We start from the raw sequence: 26,220 nt of genomic DNA on the forward strand, positions 1-26,220 counted from the left end.
AAACTAAATATTCAGAAGTCACTGAGTGATTTAATGTTAAATGAGGGTAACCCTTTTCCTTACCACCAACATCTCTATTTGAGAACTGCTTCTGAAGTAATAAGCTCTGCAGCTACATCCCCAGTAAAGGAGAGGCTTTACTTATTGGATAATTGGAGGGGATGTGACTGACGAAAGCAGCTAGGGCTGTGCTGTGAATGGAGCAGAACTGTACTGTCTCAAGTGTGAAGTTACACTATCCTTTGCTCTATTCTAGTTTAAATTGTTATCTCCCAATGGGCCTTTGATCATGCGTTTCCAGTTTCAGAACCACTGAGGTAGATTGCATAAGTTCTGCAGTACTATGATATGACAAATGCCATATCACTGTGTATGTAGTTACAATACTCATATTTTACTGCTTTTGATTTTTTTCTAGGGCGCCAATGCCTCAGCTTTGGAGAAAGAGATTGGTCCGGAACAATTTCCAGTCAATGAGCACTATTTTGGTTTGGTTAATGTAAGTTTCAGACCATAACTTCGTTGCTTCAAAATGCTAGGAGTGGGTTTGTTAAATTTCGAGATTGCGACTGAGTGAATAAGTGAAACACTGAAAGATACAGTCATTGAATCATACTATTGAAATACGTTTTCAGTGTTCAGTGTATTTGTTGAAATATGCTGCTGAAGTAATTGTTGAAATGAACTCGATATTGAATATTTTATTCCATTTTACAAATTTTAGGATATTGAAACAGCCAAGTCTATTGTAGGCTGTTAAAATGTATAAGTCTTAGAAAAAGCTACTTAAAATATGTAGCTTGTAGTTCATAATATGCCAATCTAAGTGAAATAAAAACATTACAAGAAAAAAAATTGTGAAAGACTATTGATAATCTGAAATGTTTATATCTGCTATTTGTATTAAGGTTAAAAAGAAAATACTGAGCCCAAAAAAGCAATGGTAGAAAAAACGTAATAAATTCTTTGATTCAACAGTTAGTTTTAAGGAATAATTTAAATTTTAATTTCTAGTATTACTAATGAAAAGTATATCTTTTTAGAAATTGCATTATACTGACAAGAACTATTAAAATTATTTATTGGGGCTTCAGAAAGTACATATTTAAGCAAAATTGATTTAACAAGTGGCATTGTCCTGCTTTTCTTAATGAAAATAATTATTTAGATGTTGTCCTGCTACTGTAACATATGTCTCTATCTCCAGGCTCGTAGCACTGACATTGTTCAAGAGTCTGCAGTCCAAGTATATGTTGTGAAGTCAGTAAATACTTCCTGATAAGCTGACTTAGATGCCTCTCAGACACCATGACTTATATTAATGATTTCTTTTCCTTTCTCATGACAATTGAAATGCCCTCAGAATGACGTTGTTTCTCTCAAAAAAGGAAATACATCAGTTTAACTGTTAATACTTGATAGTTCTGCAGCAAAGCTTAGGCTTTCCATTTTTCCACAAACAGATTTCTCAAATCTGTTACTCTATTGACAGATAAGCTGTTTTCCTAATTTCTTGTCGTAGTCCTGAGAGGATTTAAGACTTAAAACAGTAAAATGGTGTTGTATACCAAATCTTGAAGTTTTACATAGTTTGTACCCTTAAGAAAAGTTTCAATAGAGGATAATCTTCCTAATATATAATGACCATCAACAAATTCTGGCTCTCTGTACCCAAGAGGGAGTAGGAAATTCAAAAGGATATCTGCCTTTAAGTCATTGCCCTCAACCATACATGTAATGGACAAGCAGCTAAGATACCTCAGAGTGCTTTCAACTTTCTGTGTACTACAGGAATGTTGCTTATTTTAGCTTCAAACAATAAAGTTTTATGGACCAAAATTCTTTGAATTGTAACAAATAGTAAAATGGGATCCCATTACATTTATAGTACACTGATGCTGTTTCTCAGGTACAGTAGTTGGCTAAATAAATTCAGTCATATTGTTCCTTAAATGGTTTTCAGATCTGTTCTATGGGTTGTGTTTACTAGCACAGTATGTATGCACAATATGCACAATTTAATGTGTAATAAGCTTGCAGAATGTAAATCTGTCAGGAAAAGGAAAAATAACAAACTATAGCCAATGGCCATTTAGAAAGAATGACAGAATGAGAATGAATACTAGATAATTACATAATAAATTGAGTACTGTTAGATTGAGAAGTGATTGAAATCACAACTTTTGCCTTCATTGATTTCTCTAATTGTTTTGTAGGAACTGCAAGAAGTGAACCTCTTAGAGGTTCATTAACATTTACTGCTGAATTTTTCTAATTTGTTTATCAATTTTGTTTGTTCTAAGTTTGTCCACAGTAATGGAAAAAAGGGAGATAATGTGAAAGTCAGTAGCTCTCTTCTAACTGTGTGATAGCTAGACATTTGAGATGTCTGGAAGACAGAAAAGGATTTTAGGTAAAGATGACAATTCTGAAATAGAGGGCTGCCAATTTATCCAGAGGTAGCGTAAAAGAAGAGGAAGTAGGAGCACTATCTTATCTCTTTTCCAGCTTGTGGCAGAATCTAGGGATTATTCTGAGGATGTGCTGAAAGAACAACTTGAGGTAAAAGAAGACTTAAGAAAGGGCAAGTATGGGAAACACATGGAAGACCAGATGGTTGATAGGAATGGAAAATTCAGTTTAGACTTGAAAGGACAATACCATCCACTAAATCAGCAGGAATTATTTAAGATATGTGGTAAGATGAAAGTGTTAATAGTGTTATGTCCCATGCATAAGGGACAGTGAGGAACATCAAGTCTGCCTGTCGTTGTTTTCCTCTACAGTGCAGTAATGTAAACTATTCAAACCTATGTGCTTCACAAATTAAATCATTTTATCCAGTGAGCATGAAATAAGATTTTTAATCTCGAAGAGCTACTCTGGTAACTCTTTAGCAGTTTACCAGACTTCTAGAGCAGAAAGGTTGGTTATTCAGTCTCTTGCAATGGATCTGTGTGTTTTGGAGAAATCCTGTTTACTGGAGTGGCCCATTGCAACAGCTAGAAGTTGCCAGAGCTGCCAGTGCATCAGAGCTGTGAGGAACCCTAGAGCTGCAAAAAGACAGTGTTCCAACCAGATCTGAGTTCTTGTAAACTTCTTGTTTGTTTTTGTAGATTTGGGGGTTCAACAACCAAGTTTCTTCCCAGTTGTATGTGCATCAGAAGAGTAAACTATAAGACTGTAAGCATTCGTAGATGTGCAGTGTTTTTGTTGCAAATTTCCCCATTGTGTCATTTCTATTATTTCCACAAAGGTTTGGGTGTTGTAATCTTGATTTCAGAATTTAAAAGAAAAAAAAGTTGTGTGGAAAACAGGGAGAATGCAGTATTTTTGTTAAAGGAAATAATCTGATTTCTCAGAATTCAGAACAGAAGAACAACATGAAGTGATGAAAGGAGAAAAGGTCTTTTTTTTTTTTACTTTCCTTAGATATGCACAACATAAGATGGTCTTCGCAGAAACAAGGAGGCAAACAATAAACTAGTTGAAAACACTGGTTAAAATAACCCTGCTGTACGTGGTCTCTCCTCTCTCCCAAAGGAGATAGAGGAGTTTTTGTATCCCATACAGGCTAACAATTTAAGATACAAAATTATGATGATGGTCTTTCTTACAGTTTTCTGCTGCTATTGTGGGGCAAACTTGAGGCATGAAGTTACACAGTTCAGCACTTGCACTCACCAGTGTTGTGCCACTGAGGCAGTGCTGACGTTGGAGTGGGTAGAAGGAAAGTGTCCCTTGCCAGGTTTGCAGCAGAGCCAAGTATTGAAGACCCAGAATCAGAAAACAGAGTATAGGTGTTTAGCGGGTGGTGGGGAGACTGGATCAAGGTGTTGGGCGTTTTTCTGTAATGGAGTCAAAGATGCGAACTAAAGTAATAGTGGTGGTAAGACCAGCATTTATTAATTTATTAAATTCCCTATTTGCTTAGTCTAGAAACCTCCCTACCTTTTCCCCCTTGTTGTTCAGTATAGGTGTCATTATAACTTTTTAATGATTGGAAGCATTTATTTTAGAAAGATTTGGAAGGTTGAAGCAATAAAGACTGATGCTTTAGAGATAAATGTGAACTAATTAGATTTTCTTCAGGAGTTTTTTTTCAGTCTTCTATTGCCTACTATCTTTCTGAATTTGGTTGAAGAAAACCTTTTATGAACTTAATCTGATTGCTTTAATTTCATACTCACAGGCATGTAGGTTAACATACATTCATATTAAATTAATCTGAATTTTGTTCGTATTCTGAGTTCTTCATATTTCGGACATCTCTCACTGCATGGTTACCATTCTAATTAATTTATCATCAAACTCTTCCTTTTTAAAATTTGAATTTTATGAAATTTCTGATTTGCTTCCTTTTCATCTTTTGACACTTGCTGTAGAAATTTTAGCACTTCTTCAATTTGATTAAATTTTAAGATCTTTCTGAACACTCTCTTTTTATGGCTATTTCTAATTATAAACTCATAAATAGCTTACAATATTAAATATTTTGACATAGGCTACTGTGTGATTTCATCTGCTGCCTTTAAAGAAAAAAGCCCTGGTTTTCCTATTAAGTTTATTGACTTGATTGCAGATTTGGACCACAAGGAAGCTAATATAAGCATTCCCCTAGCTTAAATAAGTAAAATTAATAAATGTTAATTTCTTCACTTTTTAATATGGATATTGTATGACATCTTAATATATTTTTTAAAATACACTTCTTACTTATTCTTTGAGTGTGTCTTGGTTATTTAGAAAGTAGTTCTTCATATTTCATTAATTTAAAATAAAGGAAAGCAATTAAGTTATAAGTTTTGCGATTAAATCACATGGTGTTCTTGTTTGTCATTGTCTTAGTTGAGAGAGAGCAAAAAATAGTTACTTCCCTGTTATTCCTGAGATATAAAAGCTTTTAGTTCTTTTTCCCTATTGAAAGAACCTGCTCTTAAAATATCTCTAAATGCACTTTTTGCTATAAAAGTCTCCCCATCACAATATAGTCTCAGAATTTGCTACTTCTATGTGCTACTATCTTTATATACAATGTAAATATGAACATTATTTTCACATTTTACAGAGTGTGTGTAGTAGGTTTGTGTTTCAATTTGCAGGTTGCACGACTGCAGCAGAAAGGTTGGATTACTTGCTGAGGGCCTTTATAAAGATTTTTTCCACACTTTCAGTGTTAAATAATAGGTTTCACTAGAGAAGGGCAGCATAAAATGAGAATGACTTTATCCACCAACAGCTCACATTGCCTTCACAGACGTGATGGGGAGGTTTACAGTATTGGGGTGAGCTGGAGACAATGTCAGTGAGCACAAGACTCCAATGCTTAAGAACTCCAAGGAGTCTGGAGAAGAGGAACACCTGGAGTGTCCCATCTGGAGTGTCCTGGTACAGAGGGGGTTCTGGGTGCTTTTCTTGCTGACTCCTCTTGCTCCCTTTCAATTCAGTGGCTTGCCTCCTTCAAAAAGTACACATCCAAATCGGATATTCTTTTCTTTGCAGCCTTGATTTGAAACTACCAACTATCATAGGTTTAAATCCTAAACAAGCCATGTCACATTGGTTTAAGAAAACTCTCGAATACCAATCCTGTCACTCTAAAATGAGAACTGAAAATGTAGGAACAGGTTAAAGCAGTTATTTCTGACTTTGATGACAGCTATTAAGATTGAAGAATCCAATTTCTGAAGTTTATGAGAAGCTCTCCATTTACAGCTGAATTTCTTCACAGTACAGGGTCATGCTGTGCCTGTTCTTTCCTGTTGTGGCAGATGTGTCATAGACAGATATTTTTACCTGAGCATATTTTGGGAGTTGTGAAACTGGGGGTATTTGTTGAACATTTTGATCCAAGTAGATGCAAAATATTACCAATATTAGTCTTGTTCAAGTTTATCTAGGTTTTTCTTGTATTTACATACAGTCTACTAGGTAATCCTTTGTGAAACGGTATTATGCTTTACTACCTTAGTCAGGAAGAAATGACTTGCAGAAAGTTGGCCCCTGCTTATGCACCCTATTATACTTTGGATTTGATTTTATCTTTCTACAGTAATACAATGCAAACTAATAGATCTCTCTCTTATTTTATAGTTTGGGAATACATGCTACTGCAATTCAGTTCTTCAGGCACTTTATTTTTGTCGACCATTTCGAGACAAAGTCTTAGCATACAAGAGTCAACCAAGAAAAAAAGAGAATCTCCTTACATGCTTAGCTGATCTTTTCCACAGTATAGCAACCCAGAAGAAAAAAGTTGGAGTAATACCTCCCAAGAAATTTATAACAAGATTGCGAAAAGAAAATGGTAACTTTTATCTTTTTCTTGTGTAATAATCATAGCAATTATGATTTAATTCTGAAGCTGACATAGTGAAATACCTACATATTTGTTCCACAGAGAAAGTGTTCTTGGTGCTGCAGTATAAACAAGAAGTGACCCTAGAGTAAAAGTGTAACCCTGGAGCCATTTTGAGAGAGAAACCTTGTCTTTCTCTGTTCATGTAGAACTAAAGTGTATTGTCGCTGTCCACTTATGAAATTGCTTGCTAGTTTTGCTTCTCTGTGAATTTTAGATTTATAATCAAAATTCACTGTAAAACCCTTGTTCTTTGTTAAAAAAAATAATTTTGAATGCAGGAATCAGTCTCACAAACTGAGTGTGTGGAAAGGATGTTAAGACTTCCCTGCAAGAATCTGGCTTAAAACCCCCCACATTTTAAAATTAATTTAGAATTTTTGCAATACATAGCTTGAACTGCTCTTTAAAGGATTAATGAATTTTAAAATCACTAAGTAATTTTTGCAAAATATTTTTGAAATGTAATTGATATCCTAAATTTCAAGAGATTTCCAGAGATTTTTAACGTTTCTTGTTTCCTGTCTGCAAGGCTAATTGGTCAAAATGTTTTAGAAAATAATTTGATGTTAAAATATAAACAAAACCTTATAATCTACTATTCAATTTGGATACACTTTTTTAAAAATACAACTTTTTTTTTCCAAAAAATAACCAGTAGATTTAAATAAACTGCAGGAGGTACCATATTTAACGCTGCTGCAATAGACATGTTCATACTATTGTAATGTTTCTGAGACTATATATGCTGACGGAAAAAGTGTTTAACTGGTATGATGACTATATGTGTAGTATAAACAAGAAATAAAATACTATAATGACATTCCTAATTTGAGGTGGCCCTTCCAACAAATGCATACCATAAGTTGTAATAATATTGTTAAAAAAAAGCTCTCTCAGTCACTTACCTATCTATGAAGAGTAGAAAACTGTCATTCCATTCTTTGGCAAGTATATTTGAGTAAGTATGCTTGTATGTTGATGCATTTACAGAAACAGTTCATTGTAACAAATGCAGAGAATAATTCAAATGGAAAGCAGAAAGTAAACCATGGGAGCCATTAAGTTCATGATAAGAATTATTCTTTGTAATGTGTAATTACCTCATACCACTAAAGTTCTGTATAGGACAAGGCAATTGGAAAATCTTTATTAGAGAAATCAGGTGTGAAAGTTCAACTGTTGTTGTCTTTTTGGGTCTCTCTTAATGATGATACTCTCACCTTTTGTACAAATAAATAGCTAAATTCAGGCTGCAATTACATGGGCATCATATATGCTATTGAGTGCTTATTGTAAAGGTATATAATTTTGAGAAGAGTTAGTTAAAGAACCAGGTAGGTATGCAACACCAATCTAGAGTCTGTTTCAGTCAGTATCCAGCTATACCAGGGTGATAACTGAGGACAGTCTTAATGTGTTCCAGACTACAAAGCTGATCTTCCATCTTTATTTTTGATGTCTGAATACAATATACATATATTACACATCTCTAAGCTGGAGAGAGACTTTTTACGAGGGTATTTAGTGATAAGGCAAGGGGGAAGGGCTTTGAACTGGAAGAGGGTAGGTTTAGATTAGATTTTAGGAAAAAAGTCTTCACTGTGAGAGTGGTGAGGCACTGGAATAGGTTGCCTAGAGAACTTGTGGACACCCCATCCTTGGAAGTGTTCAAGGCCAGGTTAAATGGGGCTTTGAGTAACCTGGTCTAGGGGAAGGTGTCCCTGGGGGGAAAGAAGTAGTTGATCTTTAAGGTCCCTTCTAACCCAAGCCATTCTATGATTCTTTATTAATGACTGTAAAGTTTAACTGGCTGGGAAGCAGCTGCTGGCTTGAAGGTATACTGTTACGTTTGCATAAATTTCTTTTAATCATTAAATGAACAATGTGTAGCTTTCATCCTGTTGTACTTCATGCTAATTTACTGACTGGGCACATAGCCCTGAGAGGCCTGTGATATAACACTGTGAAGAACCTCTGAAGTGTTTTACCTCAAGAGACTTGTAGCTCTTGTTCTGCCTTGATTTACTCAATTAAATAAAGACCTTACAGTTGGCTGGATTGAACTTAGTGAAACTAACTGTATTGAAAATAGTGTAGTAGTTCACTAAGTAAGCTACATGGTTCATACTCTTGGCTGACCTATTGTGCTACTTAACCTCTCCAGATGATCTAGATTAGCATCAAGTTTTCCCTACTCCAAAAATAATTCAGGATTTTTTTTTCTATTTGAAGTTTACTCCTGGATGTCATCAAGTGAATGACAGTAGAACTTCCATGGAGTGCCTGTATGCATTTCAAAACTTAACCTTCACTGAGTATCTTTTTCGTTTATCTTTCCAGTCCTGAAGGCTTGTCTCTTAGTACATTCTTAAACTGCAAGTTGAAGTAATTGCACATTTAACAGACTTGCATGATATTAGCCAGTGATATAGAATGCTTTTTAAATTGGCAGGTAAATTTCTTGTAACAATTCCTGGTCAGAGAGAATTGTAAATTAATTATTACTCCAGCTGATACAATACCTTTATGGTTTTCTTAGTCTCATTCCTCATGTGAGAACTTCTACCAGCAGAGGATTTCTCAGGTTGGTATCCCAGGGGACTGCAATTAACTATGTTTTCAGTTTGAACATGATCAAGAGAGTAGATTTGTAAGAAAGATCAGATTTATGTTTTAATCTGTGTCATTGCTATACATTGCAAGTATGTGGCAGTGAAACTATCCCTTTCCACTGAATTAATTTGAAAAATATTGTGCTTAGAAATGTTGACAAACTGAGGACATGCAGAGGGCCTCATCCCTCTTATATGGACAATGAAGCATCATACAGATAATGAAACACTTCTTATTGGAAGTTCTCAGGTAATTTCTGGGAAATATCAACATCTAATGCTATTTGAGATGCCTGGTGTTATCCAAGACATTGACCTAAGCTTGGCAGAGATAGCATAGTGCCTGTAGGAGATCCAGTGGCATCTGGAGGCTGGATGGGATGAACTGTAACATTTCAGGTGGCACTACATGTACACCTGTGTTTAAGTAGTTGAATTGTGCCCTAGTTTTCTTGCAGAATGATTCAGTCTTCTGTTAATTCTCATCAGCTGAGTTATTTCTGTCTGACTTGCTGTTCCTTTTCCGCACCCCCTATATTTTTGACTTAGTTTGTCAAGTATGCATTTTGGGTTGGTGTTGTATTGTCATGAATGATTCAAGATATGAAATAAAGCAATGGTTTTGAAATTTGACTCTAATAAAATCCTTTTTTGTAGTATAGCACTGACTGATTAATTAAAAAAATCTTTTGTTTTATCTTGTAGAGCTTTTTGATAACTACATGCAGCAGGATGCACATGAGTTCTTAAACTATCTATTAAATACAATTGCGGATATCCTGCAAGAGGAAAGAAAACAAGAGAAACAAAATGGTCGCCTGCCCAATGGCAACATCGACAATGAAAATAACAGCCCACCAGATCCAACCTGGGTTCATGAAATCTTTCAGGGAACATTAACTAATGAAACCAGATGTCTTACATGTGAAACTGTAAGTCTGTATATACCTTATAAAATTAATTCTGACATATTTCACTACTTCATGTTTCATGATTCATTTATCCCAACGGACTAACAGAGTAGATTAGGTTTTTTTTCCTTAGTAATCTTACATTTGTATAAATATTTTTGTTTTTTTCTTTGTTAGAACATTTCAGCAGCTGATGCATGAATTGTAGGAAAAGACACTTGGGCAGTATTAGGGAAATGCCCAATTGGATTTTTGTCAGTGTGATCATAACTTCAAAACTTAGATAAGAATATTCTAAATTGATGCATTATTTAGAGCAATGAAGCCTGCTATTTGAAGGTGTGAAATTTGTCTCAAATTTAATGTCTTAACATCATGCTTAGTGATATATTCCATAAATAAGTATTCTGAATCAGTTTCCATTGATTTCTAATTTTTAAATTTAAAGCCATTGAAATCAAGGTACTATGGTTGGCTTTTGGCACTGAGACAGTAAATCAAGATTCTCAAAAAACACAATTTAATGTGCAAGAAAAGTAATTCTTTCCTAAATGTCTGTCCATAGGAATTCTTCTAATACTACACCCTGAGAAATAAGTATGCTCTTTGAGTATGCTATACTAAAATTTTCTTTGAGAAGTTCTACAATAAGAGAAAGAACATATTTCATAAAAACTTATAATTGAATTTTACCATTGGGAAAAAGTAGAAGCAGCACAATTTGAAAATTACAGTAATTCTGTCATGGTCTACACCTTAGAGATTGTAAAAAGCTAAACAACTGTGGTTTCTGTATGACTCTTCATACCTGTTTTCTTTAACTAAATTAGTAATGCACATATTTTGGCATGACATTGGAAAGGAGGAATTCATTGAATCTGTATATTTCACATGTAGTCTTTTCTGTCTTCTAGAAATACCTCCCTCTTATTTCAAAGAAAATAGGTTCATAATGTTATATGTAATGTAACCGCAGACTTGGAGTAATTTAGGTACTGATTTCTGGCTACCGTATTTTCTTTATGGTAGATTTTCCCTCCTTAATACGTTTTTCTTGGCAACTGTCAATTGCTTCTCTTTTAGTTCTTGAACTGTTTTTTTTAAATTCTTCTTGAAACATGAGTTTAGTTCAGTCTTTTCACATGACTGTCATCACTACCTTTCCTCACTGTGGCATAATGAATTACTGCTGTCAGAATTTTGATCTAGGCACAGTCCTTAATGCAATTTTAAAATGGTCTTTGCCAGTATATTTTATTTGTTATCAGGCCTGTCACAGTTTTGAGAATTTTACTAACATTGCTCAGTTCTGTGTTTCTATTAGGTATTGCTGAACAAGATGCACCATATAGGTTTGCCACTGTGCCTCCTTGGTCAGTTGAACTTAAAATTCAGTGTTTTAATATACATTGGGTCTTAGATTATTAGGGCCTTTCCAAGCCCTAATAATCTGGAAGCTATTTTATCAGCTTCTGTCTATTTAGTATATCAGCTTGTGTCTAATTAAAACATAGCTACCTGAACATGAGCACTTATTACATAAGTAATATTACTGTGATTGATGTCTTATTGTCAAATATAGTGAATATATATGGGTTTCTTAATGTTTATTAAGAGCTGTTGGCACTTAGATTCTTTCTGTGTTTAGAAATAAAACTTGAAATGTCAGGAGTACTTGGATATAGCTCTTGTAAGAGATTACATAGCAAAGGTGGATGAATTAGTGCTTATTTATGATAAGACAATAACCTTAGCATATTTTAAATTTAAATTTGGAATTCAGTGCATACTTAAATATGTAAAGCATAATATATCTTTGCTCAAAGTGACAATGATTATATTCCAACTGGCCAAACCTACTCAATGTTCCTTAAATGAACATGGCAAAATTTTATTCTAATTTTAATTGTACTGATTACAGAAAAGAGCATCTTTCCAGGAGGCATTGTTTCATTAGCCTATCTTAAAGATAAAAAATAACTGGCTAAAGATTTATCTTCTATTTAAGTATGGACAGTGGAATATAAGGAACATAGATGCAATTCTTTAACAAAGTTTTGTCTTGTGGGACAAGGCATGCTATTAAATGAATATGTTACAAAAGGGATTGTAAGTTGTCTTTACATGCTTTTAATGTGATTTCTTGTTATAATGCTTTCACCCTTCCTTGATAGAGGCAGTATGTTAAAGTGAATGGAAATTTTGTGGCTAATTGCTAAAAATTATTTAGAAGTTCATTGGTTTTACAGATTTCTCTCACAGTTTAAGGAAGAATAACAGTAAGCCAGAAAATAATGTAATTGACTTCATTAAGATTAAATTTGAACCAGCTAAATGTGGCTGGTACTTCTACAGACAAAAATAGGAAATCGTCTTGGATCAAAAGCACCATACATATCAGTGATGTTTTTCTCCAGGTGATGGTCTTGCTCTTATGTCCAAACAACTCTTCAATGCATAAAAATCTTTGGCTCAATTCCATTTGGGACTAAGAGGAGGCAATAAGGAAAATCTCAGTCCTCTTTCTTACTATAGAAACCTTAACTATGCCCCTATTTTCTTTTGCTCTCTTTTTTCTTAAAACTAAGATAAATAATGTCCTTTGTTTCAGCTTCTTTTAAAACTACTTCGTGTCTTAGCACACATGGGAGTCTACAGCTGCAAAAGCTCTATTGTGAGTGAGCCGATTCACACTGCTAGTAAAATTCCAAACTGTAAGAAATAGCAGATTCTATGAGTGTCAGCCTTCTGAGCTTTCTGTTTCGTACAGCTTTGGCCATCAGAGTACAGCTGAGCTGTGTGAGTGCAGATCATGTTCTTGATGTGAGAACAGTTACCATCCCCTTTAGCCACAACCCTGGAACATCTGAATTCTTCACTGTTACTCAAATGCTCCTGTTAGGACTACTCAGATGACTTTTTGAACACATCAGGCTTGATTCTGCGAGTGATGAGGTTTTCTGATCATGGCCATCTTTTTTAATGCTATAGATGACTGAGCGTTGGTGATTGTAGTCTGAGATGTTGATTGAGTCTTAGTGATGTTGATTTGAAAGAGCACCTTTACAGAAGGAGTGAATGGGGGGCTGGTAAGAGTGGAAAGTGGCTTTTTTATATTTTTTTCTCTTTTTTTTTAAAATTAAAACTTTTTGATTTAATATTAAAAAAAATCTGTTCAAATACTAATGTTCAAAGAAACTTAAAAATTAAGAAAAGCAAATTATAATTTATCAACATAAATGGAAAAAAGTCCACTTGGCTATTCTTAGAATAAAGCCTTTAATGGTTCTTCATGATCCTAAGTGCACAGTGGACTGGCTAACCTAAGAGAGGTTTTTTAAGGCCCTGTTTTCACAGAGAATGGAAATACTCCTTTTGCAAACTTCTGTTTTCAGTGCCAATCTCTTTTTAACCAGGTCCAACACATCCCTTTCTTCTTGTCCGTATTCTCTCTGCCCCTACAGCTTCTGCATGGGATAAAACTGCCTGTGAAATCTGTATTGTTTCATGGAATTTTCTTTGATTAGACGAAGAGAGGAAGAATTATCTAATTGCATGTCTGAATAACACTGATCACATGACTCCTTAATTCCAGCTGTCCTAGCTGAAGACTGCAGCAGCAAGAGTATTTTCTATAACTGATTTTTTTTTTCTGAGCTGTTCTTAATCCCTAGGCTAAGATGATTCCCACCAGAGTTCTTAGTGTTACAAATTCAGGTTTGATAATTCCAAAAGTGGTTTGTTGTGGCATATTTTGAAGACTTGTCCACACAACTAAACCATAGTACATCCCTGAAGACAGGAAACATGCAGCACACTGAAGATGCAGGTGGCTTTTTTTTTTCCACTCTAAATATATTGGAAGTTTTCCATATATGTTTTGTGATCTCTCCAAAAGTGTGAATGATGCAGTAGATATGATGTGTACTGGCATACTGGCATTTTTTTACATGCACACTTATTCTTGAAAAAACAAGGTACAGAACAGTGGGAGGAATCCTTGGCCAGTCCTCTCATAGATATTAACAGAAGCTTTCAACCTAATTTCTTAAGTTTTTGGATTTGCCCTATGGTATCAGTTCTCAAAAATGGTTGTCTTGACCATCTGCTTTTATCCTTTTTTTTTTTTCATGTATGTCACCTAAGGAGCTGTGTGTCTCATCTCTTGATAATCAGAGAACAACTTTCCAATTTTTTTTTTATTCTGAATTGAAAAGGGAACATAAGACTTGTATGTTTTAAAGATCAACTTACATTAGTTCTCCTGTAGCTGTTTCACTTTTCCTGCTTTCAATCAAGAAATTGCAGTCCGGCATCTTTTCTAAAAGCATTTATTTTTGTACCTGGGCAGAAGACATTTCATCAGTGACATTGAGTATCTCTAGACACAGAGAGGACATGCTAGCAGACAAAAGTTAAGGTTGCAGATCATTATTTCCTGAAACTTTAATAACATAGTTGGTTTTCAGGGCAGCTGTGGATTTTGTTCATCATTTGTCAGGATTTGTGGTGGAATTTATTTTCTTCTTCTAGAATTTTCTGGTTTGCTTAATTGTTATTCTTGCGTTTTTTAGAGAACTGACTATGCATTATTCTGCCTCTCTCAGATCAAGCCCCAAGCTCTCATTCACCAAATTTACTATCTGCTGTTCATTTCAGAGTATGAATCTAGCCAGGAGGAGGCTTCAAAATATTTGTACTCTTTATTAGGTATACTATGATATGCAAATACGTAACTTTCAGTTTGAGGGAAGTGCTCTAAATAGAAGAATCCCAGGGATTCTGTTCTTTTGAAAAGAGTGAGGTGTAGAAGAAACTTGATATTAATATTGTTGAGCTGAAATCACAGTATGGTATACACCCACAGACACATATACACTTCCCTCTTTGTGAACAAAATCAGAAGCAGAGATCTAGCAAATCTCTGAAATAGAAAAGCCGCTTGCAAAAATTTTTAAAAGGATGTTGTAAGGTAGAAGATTCATTCCATCAATAGAAAATGGTACACTGAAAAACAGGTAAATCAGTATAACTTGTTTTAACTGTGTTCTGCTGGTTCTTCTTTTCATTCAGGTAAGCAGCAAAGATGAAGACTTCTTAGACCTTTCAGTTGACGTGGAGCAGAATACTTCAATCACTCACTGTTTAAGGTAGACAAAAATCTGAATTTTTGTAATTTGTATTTACCTGTTACCCAGAAAGCAGGACATAAAACTAGAAGCTCACAGTTCTATCTTACATAGATTTAAGTGTATAAAGTTATGTTTATATTGTACATTTATTTGAATAACTAATATAAGAAACTAGTATTTATAGCTTTTTTTTTTCAGGGGTTTCAGCAATACAGAAACTCTGTGCAGTGAATACAAGTATTACTGTGAAGAATGTCGCAGTAAGCAAGAAGCGCATAAAAGGTACATCGCACTTAGGGAAGGAAAAAAATAACCCATGCATTTCATGAAAATACTCTTGTATTTCCTTTTGTATGTGTATGTCTTAGGAAGAGAACATCCTTTTTCCCTTAATTTTCCTCACTCTTCTTCCACTTAAGAATAACTTGGTTGCATTCCTCTTGCTAGAATTCAATGTATCTATTTCCATGAGTAATGAGAATCCATGTAAAGTATTTTGGGACTCCTTTGATCATTATTTATTTTACAAATGAGAGAAAGAATGGTCTTAAGACCAAAAATGAGTTAAAAAGCCAAGTTCAACTGTCAGTGACTAAAAAAAAGACTACTGGCAATGATGAAAAGTCATAGATTGTATGTGACCTTTTTAAACCTGGTTTTGTCTTGAAAATAAAATATTTTTTTCCAGTTGCTGAAAGAATAATTTTGATAGTGCTTTTTGTAACTATTTTTGTTAACTGAGTTTCTGGTTTCTTAAAAGTGTTTTAGTTAGTTGTGCCAAACTTCTGCTTGACAGTGCTCCTGAAAGTCATCAGAAGCTCCATTGAAGCCTGAAATTCATTATGTCTAAAAACAATTCTTGTTTGCCTAATAATTCTTCTGGTCCTGTTCACACATTTGAAAAACCTCTCATTTTGTGCACTGTGTGGTATTTATTATCTGAGAAGTATTTGGTTGAAGGAGTGGGAACACTGACATACTCTGCTGGTTATGCCCCTGATACTGGTTATTTGGTTTACCATAGATTCAACACACAGCTTTTGTGTATCTCATCTGCTAAGTCTGCCTTAACGTGCTGCCTAAGCTTACAAATTGGTGTCTATTAGCTTGGGAATCCAGGTCTGACCTGTTGTTTTCTGTTGCTTTAGCTCTTTTTCTGTGTGGTGGATAATGTGATCCCTGACCAATATAAGTTGGGTAGACATAAACCTGTACTGTAGGCACTTCCTTAGCAAAACACAGCTTTGATTGTTTATATTTTGGTTTTCATGTGAAACTTAAGTTCAGTTTCACTACAGTCATATTTTTCTTCTATCTCTATAACACAGTTTATCTGTGTTGGTGTCTACTCAACTAGCAAAGATGGTGTACCAAATTTCTTCACCATTGAAAGAGCTGCTATTATCAAACACAGTTGCATTATAAGGAGAGGATTTAGTATTGAAAAAAAGGACTAGAGCAGAAATTATAGCCATAATATAATAAAAATGTAAATCTTCCTAAAAATAGTTGCTTCTGTCATCTTTCTGCCCCTCTCCAGTCGTTTTTATTTCCTAGTTCTTTTGTGGGCATGGAGAAAATTTGAGTGTAGCAGGGTTTCCTACAGGTTGTTGTCAGTCTAAGTTTAATGAGAAAAAGGGAAGAAAGGTGAGTTTTCAAGGATTTGTTCACAATCCACTGTCTTTTGAAAAAGGATTGTATTGTACAAACATACTTCCTGACTATCTGAAAATGAGGTCTTAGTAGACATGTCTCAAACTGGGGCTGTATTGTTGAGACTTTTGAGCTACGTGTCGGGGCGGAAAGCACTTTGAAAAATTCATCACTGTGCTGATCTAAGGCAGTTGGCTGTGCCAAGAAGCAGAGCACTCAGCTTGGAGGTTCTGTTAGTATGGGCAAATTTATTACCCAAAGGGTGGCAGTCTGTTGCCAGGCCAGCTATGGTGGGCTGAGGAGGATTTGTAAGCACTGATGTGAGATCTCAGTACCTCAAACTAGGGAAAGGGGCCAGTGAGCCCTCAGTAAAACTAGATTATCACTTTCTGGCTTTGACTGCTGTAAAACATTGCTGCAACATTTGTACAAAATTGTTGTGCTAGAGCACAGCCTTATCTTGTTTGGGTAGTAGGAGGTAGTTGTATAACACTGGGCTATTTGTATCCCTTGGCAATTTAAAATGAATGGCTTGATAGGAAGATTTGGAGTAATACTTATGTGACAAAGCGGTGTAACAAAGCTTATTTTAAAAAGCTTGTTTGACTTGGCTGGTTTACTGAGAAATTCAGCTGGAACAGGATCTCTGAAACAACTCTGTTGCAATACCTCCACTGTATAGCAAGTGGGATCTAGGTTTGGCTTTTGGGAGCTCAGGAAAGCTATAGGTAGATGCATTTAAAAATTGAATTCTGTGCTATGTGATCTAAATTATTATGTGAATGCATCGCAGCTGTTCTTATATATTGTAGTTCATTGTTTTAAATATATTTTCAGTTCTCTCATTTGTTAAAAATCCCCCTTTAGTTTAGCAACACAGGACTTATTTTTAAACAGCTGATTATTTGAGTTTCTTTTAATGCTTGCAGAATTTTTAAAGACTTCAGTAAAATAGGTTTCCTGTTTGTTGATACTGACTGAATGCTTTGGATGAATATTAAAAATACAGTTGGTTTTTTTGTTTGGTTCTTTTTTTTCAGGATGAAAGTAAAAAAGCTGCCTATGATTCTAGCTCTCCATTTGAAGAGATTTAAATACATGGATCAGCTCCATCGATATACAAAACTCTCTTATAGAGTAGTTTTTCCTTTAGAGCTTCGTTTATTTAACACCTCAGGAGATGCCACCAATCCTGACAGAATGTATGACCTTGTTGCTGTGGTAGTTCATTGTGGAAGGTAATAACTGTTTTAAGCAAGGGATTTTTGTATAAGCCTAACTATGTTTAAAGAAACAACACCAAGCACCCAGTATCCTATAAATCAATAGCATTTAAAGAACTCTTAAAAGAAAAGTTTTTTAGGAAAAAAAGTGTTGTGGGGAGAAGCTACCAGTCCTGACAGAACATATATCTTTTTTGCTGTGACAGTTCATTTTGAAAAGTGATAACTGTATTTCACATCACAGATCTTTGTATGAACTTAATTATGTTTAAAAAAACAGTTTCTAAAAGAAAAAGTTCCTTAGGAAGGAAAGCATTGTAGAAAGATTATTTTATCAAGCATTTCCTTTAGGGTGGGTATTTTTCTTAAGGCTAAAGCAACATTTTCTGAAATATATCCATATATTATGAGTTTTGTTGATTAATTTGTTTCATTGCTTTCAAAATATGACTGTTAGGTTTGTATTTGATTTTGTTATATTCAACAAATATTCTTGTGCCTTCAAGGCTTAAAATCAGGCTGCTCTACAAGGTGCTTATTGAGTAGATAAAAGCCCCGAAGTTGAAAATTACGATTTGACATGTAGAATCACAGAATAATTTATATTGTGAGGTCAACCACTTAAAGCTCAAAGCAGGGCTAACTGACATTAGGTTAGGTTGTACGGGGCTCAGTTTCATGACTAGGAATGCTGATTTCACTACATCTTTGGGTGATTTGCTCCAGTTCATCAGTTTTCTCACAGTGAGCAGAGAGTAAAGATAATTAGACCTCGAATCAGCCAATTGTGGACAGTTTTGGAAAATAAGCCTTTGTGCCCTGGTTTCCTGGGACACTCTTGTTCTGGATTTTAAGGAAAATTCTTTCTGACTGTTCTGACCATTATCTGTCTCCCTCACTCAAGCTGCAGTCTTGGGAACTTCTCCATTCTCAGAGCCATGGCAGGAGATGAACCCTGGTTTTGTTTGTGTTAGTGATTTGGTACACAGGCATGTCCCTCAGAGATGGCAACCTTCCCTCTCTGATCTGGACATAAAAACTGTATGAGCACTGTTAGCCAGTTGAAAACTGTATGAGCGCTGTTAGCCAGTTGGGGCAGTTCCAGAACTGCTTTAACTAGTTGTCCACTATCAGTTGTAAGGTTCAGCTGTTTCAGAAAGTGTATTATTTCCTTACTTGAAACCTGATGAGAAATAAGACACTAAAGTTTTGGTGGATTTTTTTTCTATCATAGCTGTGGAGAAATTCCTTGTCTGCCATAACTGAAGAGCTGAGCATTATAATAGTTTTAATTGGGAGCCCTTCTCATTGCTGTGCTTCTTGAGACTTCTAAACTGCCACTTTAATTCAGTTTTTGCTTACAGTGGACCAGATAAAGAGATTCATGTAGATGAGCAGCAGTTCTATGGCTTTTTCTTTCTGAAGATCAGAAATAGTTTGGGATCTGTTCTCTATGAAATACTGGAATGTTTTCTTGATTTCACTTGTGTCTCTTTTTTAAAATTTCATTTGTATTTTCAATGCCTGTGCTGCTTATTCCTCATTTGAAACTATAATATTTTTTTTAGCACAGTATTAAATATAGAGGTAAGTAAGACCTTATGAAGATAATGTAAGTGGACAGTAAAAAAAAAAGGGGGGGGAGAAAATCCAAACAGAATTTGTAGTGGTAGCCATTTTAATTACTGTTAAGTATTGCTTTTCTACAAGAAAAAAATGATTAAATGAAATACATTTCTACATACATATGTGTTATTGTCTGTGTTCTTTTCTAATTTTGTTTTACAGTGGCCCTAACAGAGGACATTATATTGCAATAGTGAAGAGTCATGATTTTTGGTTGCTTTTTGATGATGATATTGTTGAGGTAAGCCCAACCACAGTGCGTGTAACCCCCTCGTGTATATGCTTACTTAAAGTAAAATGACTGGGAATGCTAATGAGAAGAGGTTTCAACCCAATCTAAATGAGCAATAACTGTGAGTGCAAAGCTGTGCCTTACAATTTGACTGTACAATCCTTTGAATTGCATTTAGGGTTTTATACTTAAAAGAAGCTCCTTTGTTTATGACCATGATCTTTCACCTTTGTTTAATAAGCTATTCTGTGGCCAGAAGGCATGTCAAATGAAGATACAGATAAATTAGTTTTACTGCAGTTTTTTCTGAGGACAATTTGTTGTAGCAAGTCCTTTGTTCATACTTTCTAGGAGCTTATGATTTAACGGAATAGATTAGTCTGGTAGTCTGTTTTATCAAGTATCCTGGGTTGTTTAGAATAAAGGTACAACAAATATAAAATAGGCAGATTTTTGAGATTTCACCCTAAAATTTAAAAGTTAATCCCTGAAGCAGGAGCCTTTTGCTTTTGGTGGTATACTTGCTAATATTAGCCATGTTTTTAGGAATTATTCTTAATAGGAAAAAAAAGAAAAAAAACTAATTTGGAATAGCAGAATTCCCTTCACCCATTTTGGCTTTCTGTTTCATCAGTTATCTTCTATTCCTTACTGAGAGTATTGTTCTGTCATCTTCCTTTTTTTTCCCTTATCTGTGCTTGTGCATGAACAGAAGTACGATTGTGCTGTCCAAGTGCTTTTCATGACTTTATTTGAATTAATTAAATCTATAAAATTAATAGTTTCCATTTTCCTTACAATACACAAGAACCGCATAATTAAAAAGAAAAGAAACAGGTATTGGACTTACATTGTTAATTGTCAGGATGAGTCAAAGGTATTGAAAAGTTCTTCTCTTATGCCACATTATGGACAGTTTTTCACACAGGAGAAGACAAACACTGAAATACACAGAGCTGTTGGGAAAGTAAAAGGATTGCCTCTGCGTCCTATCAAGATACACAGTAAATTGAAATGTCTTGATAAGGTCGAAAGTTCACTTTCCTCCAGTGAAGAGAGAGGGCTGTAGCATATTGCATCATTCACAGAGTCACTGCTGAGTTGGACGGGACCCACGAGATTATCAAGTCCAACCCTTAGCCCTGCACAGAAACATCAGGGACAATCTCTCTAGTTCCAAATCAGTAACACCTGGCAGTAATGTGGTTTTTTTTTTCATAACCGATCTGAAGAGAAAGGAAAGAATCCTTTTGTTCTTAAGTCTAAACCATCTCGTTAACATTTAGGCCCATAGTTCATTCCTTCCTGAGAGAGGTTTTATTTCAAGTCATGGGAATGAGATTAAGTAAAATCTAGCTAAGTGAAAGAAAACTTATCTCTTCACCTTTTTATAGTTTGCAGCCCAATTGCCTTTTATTTAAAATGTGGCAAGAGAGAGCTTGCTTTCAGTTTCTTTTATAGCTGAAAATGATAACAGAACCGGACAACACTCTTCACCTTCTCAACAGAAGTTTTCCATTTTTCACTCTAAATCTTGATTATAGGAGACTTTCTAAGCTAACGGTATCACAAGCAAACAGTCTGTGTGAAAAACATAGAAAAAGTTAGCCTTCATTCTCTGCTGCCTTTTTATTTTCCTCTGCACTTGTTTGGATTATGCTGCTTAGAGTTAGAAATGGTAGTTTGTATTTGCATTCTTCATATTGATAAAAAGTCTCAGTGGGATATTGTTGTCTCTAAAATTTCTCTGTGTGAAATTTGTGCAAGCAATGCACGTAAAGATTGCACTTACGGTAGGGTCACTTAATACTTAAAAATTTATATATAAGACATATATAGCTGCTGCCCTCTGTGCAGTTGGTGGCAGAGGGGAAGCCAAAACATAACAAGTTTAAGAATTATTTGGATTTTATTATTTTAGGGTGGAACTTAATTTTATGTATATATTATGCAAGATATTCCTACTTTAAAATTTTTGGGTTTTTTTTACATACAGAAAATTGATGCACAAGCTATTGAAGAATTCTACGGGTTGACATCAGACATCTCAAAGAACTCTGAGTCTGGTTACATCCTCTTCTATCAGTCTCGAGACTGAGGGGGAACGGTAGTGAAAAGAGATTTTTGTGTCTCACATCCTCTCTATCCTGGAATGGAGCAAGCACTGAAGAGACAGAAAGCAGAGATCTCTAGGGGCAATAGCACAGTTTGCACACAACTAAGCAAAGAGTTTGGGTTCTTAAAACTTTCGTATCATTTTCATTTTATTTGCTCAGGTATCATGCTGACTACACATCTCCACTGCATCCCATAAGCAAAAAGAGAGATACCAGCCACTCTTGCAGGAACTTTCATTTGGATAATACTGTCTCTGTGATCCTAGTTCAAAGCCCATTGAAGCCATGGAGAACCTTTCACAGTCTTCATTGGAGTTTGAATCAGGTTCTAACTGCACTACCAGATTGGTGCAGTAGGAGCACAAGAAATCTGTATTTTATACAGAGTTTATGTATAAAAGGTAAAGGATTCTTTATGAAGTTAGTTTCCTGTGCTTAAGTTTGAAAGGGTGAGGATCAGAGGGTTAACATGTAAGCAAGAAGATATATCTGGGCCCAACACAATTGCCTTCTTGATGGTAGTAGTTTAACTGAAGATGTAAACTGGTGTCGGGGAGGCAAGTATGTTTTGCTTCTCTGAAGAAGCTTACATTATTTATAATGTATGATCGGGAACAATCAGTCAAGATTATGGCTTTTAATCTCCGTATGGGGAAGGATTTAGTTTGTAATAGTTTATTTTTATTTATAAATTATTATAACTTAGGATCTTGTGTATTGTCCTTTATTCTAATGAGTATTGGAAATTTATATAGTAATTTGAATTAAAACTAATTATGTTTAAGTATAACTATGTTTAAGAAGAGCCAATATAAATTGTAAAGACAATGCCTACAATATCTGAAAAAAATTAATAACACAGGAGAGAGATTTCCTTCTGGAGGAACTGGTATCTAACTGAGGTACTTTATTTAATAAAATTAGAATATCCTCTTTTCATTAATGGGTGAAAAAAAGTGATCAAGCTATGACATAGAAGACTTTTAAGAATGCATATTGTAAGAAAATGGTGGTGCAGTGGTGGTATACTGGTCTTTATAGTTCTTTGATAATTTGTAAATGGTTCATACACTAAGTAGAGTGATTTGGATCAAAGTAAACAATTTTAAGAATATTATTTCCTCTCCAAAAAATGGATCAACTTCTGTTAAACATTAAATTACGTCTGAGTAATAAGAAGAAATAGGCTTGGAATTTCATGAGCCTGAAGATACCACATTCCTTTAAAAGTAATTATACTTAAGACCTGTAGAGTGAAAATTTCTGAAACTAGGCAGTTTACCTTGCTTTAGGTTTGTGAAACAGCATTAACAATTAAATCTTGACAAAACACCTGATCTGTAAGAAATGTGAACTGTTGTGATTTGACATTCTTCACTTAGGAGTACATTGTCTGACAGTAGCTGAATGTAATTTCTGGAAGGTCATAGGATGTGCATTCCAGATTATGGCAATCAGGTCTTGGATGTCCTTGTCACTCCCTCTTCAGCTTGTGATTTTTACATTACTGTAATTTTCTAACATTATTTTATTGATACTGTTACAACTTTTAAAAAGAATGTCTCCTGTCTGCTGCTATAACTATTTACTTACCTGTATCTTTTAGCTCAGGAAATGACTTCACCTATTCACTCAGTTGAACAAATTTTAACAGGGTCACTAAATAAATTGGGCTATTTAGCAACTGTCATACTGTAACAAATTGCTTTTGTAAGATGCAGAGTTTCTAATGCCTTGGTTTGGCTAGAATTCTTTTATAGAAGATAATGTACCATGATTAATCTACCAGCATTGTAAAGTAAAGCCTAAATATTGTGGGAGATGCAGAAAAATATGATTGAATTTTCTTGAAGGATTCAAATAACGTTAAAACCTTTTTTCAGCTTTCAGTAGAAAAAGGGTTAAGGGGGTAAATCAGTTGGATAACGGTGCACGTTAGAAGGATGAAGTCCTTTGCATACTTAAGGTACAGTATTGCAAAAGAACTGTCATATTACTTTTTGCTAATTTAAAATGTTTTATCTTCTTTTTCCTTTTTTTTTGTTTATTTTAATGTAGTTAGAAACTGAGGCTAGTTGTTAAATATTTTATACTCTAACAAAATTTAAAGCATTTTTGTTGTTTCACTGGTTTTACTCCTGCTATGTATTTTTATAAGATAATGACTTTTATTTTATATAGGGTTTTGAGATAGTATTCCAAATTATGTATTTCATTTTTCTTTTAGTGCAGCCGAAATAATTGTAAGTTCTTAATTTAACTGGTATCAGAAACTGCAAGTTAAAAAAAAATAAATTAAAAGAGACAGAGAAATGTGAAATATAACTGATTGGTATGTAAAACATTATAGGAATTTTTCTTGACTGTAATACAGTGAGGAGTGTGGGAAGGTTGTCAGTTGTTGTAAATGGTGGAAATTATTTGCTGTGTAACTATGTAAATGTTAATTGGGACTACAGTCCCTTATTTTGTATATTGGAGCAAAAAACTTCTATTAAATAAAGTATGTTCTCTAAAGATACGTACTGTATCCTTTGTGGAGCCCTAATAGTCAGTCAGCTGCCTTTTGTGCTTTGCAGTGTTTTCAAACCAAAAAAGTATCTGGAACTTCCTGTATTAAGCTGACTGCCCTGAGCTACGGAAGGCGAAGTGTGTTTATATACTCTGCGTTATGTATCTTACTCAATGTGTTGTTATGAAAACCGTTCAATGGCAGCCATCAGCAGGGTGATGTGAGTCTCTAGGGTTAGTTTTTTAGTAAGTCATTGGTTTCTGAGATAGAGGAGAAGGGAGTGTTTCGAAATACTGTTCTTTCTGCACTTCTGTTTCCTTTAAAAAAAGTGTATCTTGCTACAAAATATGCCTCCAAATTACCTAAGAGATTTCCTGGATCACCACTGTGTGGGAGGAAGAACAGAAGGAAAGAAAAATAGGAGTGTTTCCAGCACTAACATAGAGAGAGACTGACAACGAACAGGAGTCCAGCATCAGAAGAAAAAGGTGCAGCTGGTTACGGTATCCATGTATAATTTGGTATCATTCCTCACTTGGAGTACACAGTTCAGACCTTGACATATTTGTGTATTTGACGACCACATCCATGGCCTTTCTTTGCATAGAAATGGTGACTTTTAGGCGTTCAGCTACTTGTATGAAGGTTTAAAATGAATTGTGTTTTCAGAAGTTAGTCATAAATCAGATGGCATCTGCTTAGGTGACATTCAGGTGTTAGCACGTAGGGATTTGGTGCCACCTCAGATACTCTGCCAGACTTTGACATCTGCATAGGACTGGCAGGTATAACACAAGATCCACAGAAGATCTGCATCCTTCTGGAGCAGCAGCTTGAAGCTTGACATCCTGCTTTGTTCCCCATGTCTGTCTCAGTGTTTGACAAGCACTATTGCATGTGCAGTTTTTTGGATCATATACAGATGAAAGTCTGTATTGCTTAGCTACTTTTGGGGGGTGATGTTTGTAATGTTTAAAACCTGAAATATCTGAGGCCTCTAGTTACTTTCCTAATTCCCTTATTAAAATTAAAGGAACGTTATCTTGCACTGTTTGATCTGGTCTCTCAGCTCTAGGTTAAGGTATAGTCTTATTATTGGGGTCATCCTTGTAAGTAAAAGAAATTTTAATACATGAAATCTTCAGTCTTTGTTTACCAGAACTTATTTAGCTTTGTTTCTTCTTACCTTTTCCTACAGGAATTTCCACTTGCCCTTACCAGAAAGATCTTAACTGTGTGCAGTTATGTCATAAATTCCCTGTAACTACTTCTTTTTAGCTCTCTAACTGTTCATTCAAAACTAATAGTTGTCTCTTAGCATACTATACCTCCACAATGTGGATTATAAAAGAAGAGGGATGAATTCTCTTATGCACAAAGCTTTGTGTACTTATACACATGAAGAGGTGACATCTTTTTTTCTGTTTAACTGCTGACTTTGTTCAGTGACAGAATTCAATTTGGGCTGAAAAGATGGAGAGTGGGGGCTTTGAAAAAGTGTTGAAAATGCATTAACAACTGAGGATGCCAAAAAGGGTTGGGTGGTGTTTGGGTTTGTGGTTTTGGTTTTTTGTTTTCATTTTTGGGTTTGTTTGGGTTTTTTAAAGTTGTCTGAGAGCATTTATTTGAAATTGTATCCATAGATGAACCCAGCGCTCCATGTGTTTCTTCAGTTACCTTTACCTGTAGAGAAGAAAACTTCATTTCAGTTAATTATCATGCATGTTAATTATCTGTGGGCTGCAGTATTACATTGAAGATACTTTTGTGACTTTTCTGAAAGTTTAAACAATCCAGGTATGGCTTGTTTGCTTTCAAAGAGTGGCTTTACTGTATAAGAT

At 34.9% G+C, this 26,220-nt stretch overlaps 1 protein-coding gene across 3 annotated transcripts in view; it reads left to right on the forward strand.

Annotated features, from left to right (window-relative positions):
• The window catches only part of USP12 (ubiquitin specific peptidase 12), a 34,002-nt gene extending 9,303 nt beyond the window's left edge, over positions 1–24,699 (forward strand). Inside the window, exons 2-10 of one of the 3 annotated variants that reach the window (XM_027677834.1) lie at positions 419–499; positions 3,117–3,183; positions 6,094–6,307; positions 9,679–9,905; positions 14,958–15,034; positions 15,215–15,298; positions 17,710–17,907; positions 19,681–19,759; positions 21,747–24,699. In XM_027677834.1, the coding sequence (XP_027533635.1) occupies positions 426–499; positions 3,117–3,183; positions 6,094–6,307; positions 9,679–9,905; positions 14,958–15,034; positions 15,215–15,298; positions 17,710–17,907; positions 19,681–19,759; positions 21,747–21,848 (1,122 nt within the window). In that variant the 5' untranslated portion in view covers positions 419–425 and the 3' untranslated portion in view covers positions 21,849–24,699. Of the gene's footprint in view, positions 1–418; positions 500–3,116; positions 3,184–6,093; positions 6,308–9,678; positions 9,906–14,957; positions 15,035–15,214; positions 15,299–17,709; positions 17,908–19,680; positions 19,760–21,746 lie in introns of those variants that run through there. The other 2 variants (XM_027677836.1, XM_027677835.1) reach the window with 2 other exon arrangements.
• Positions 24,700–26,220: the final 1,521 nt, after the last annotated feature.

The sequence above is a fragment of the Neopelma chrysocephalum genome, unplaced genomic scaffold (assembly GCF_003984885.1).
Source record: "Neopelma chrysocephalum unplaced genomic scaffold, ASM398488v2 Primary Assembly neopelma1_43, whole genome shotgun sequence".
Lineage (NCBI taxonomy): Eukaryota > Metazoa > Chordata > Aves > Passeriformes > Pipridae > Neopelma > Neopelma chrysocephalum.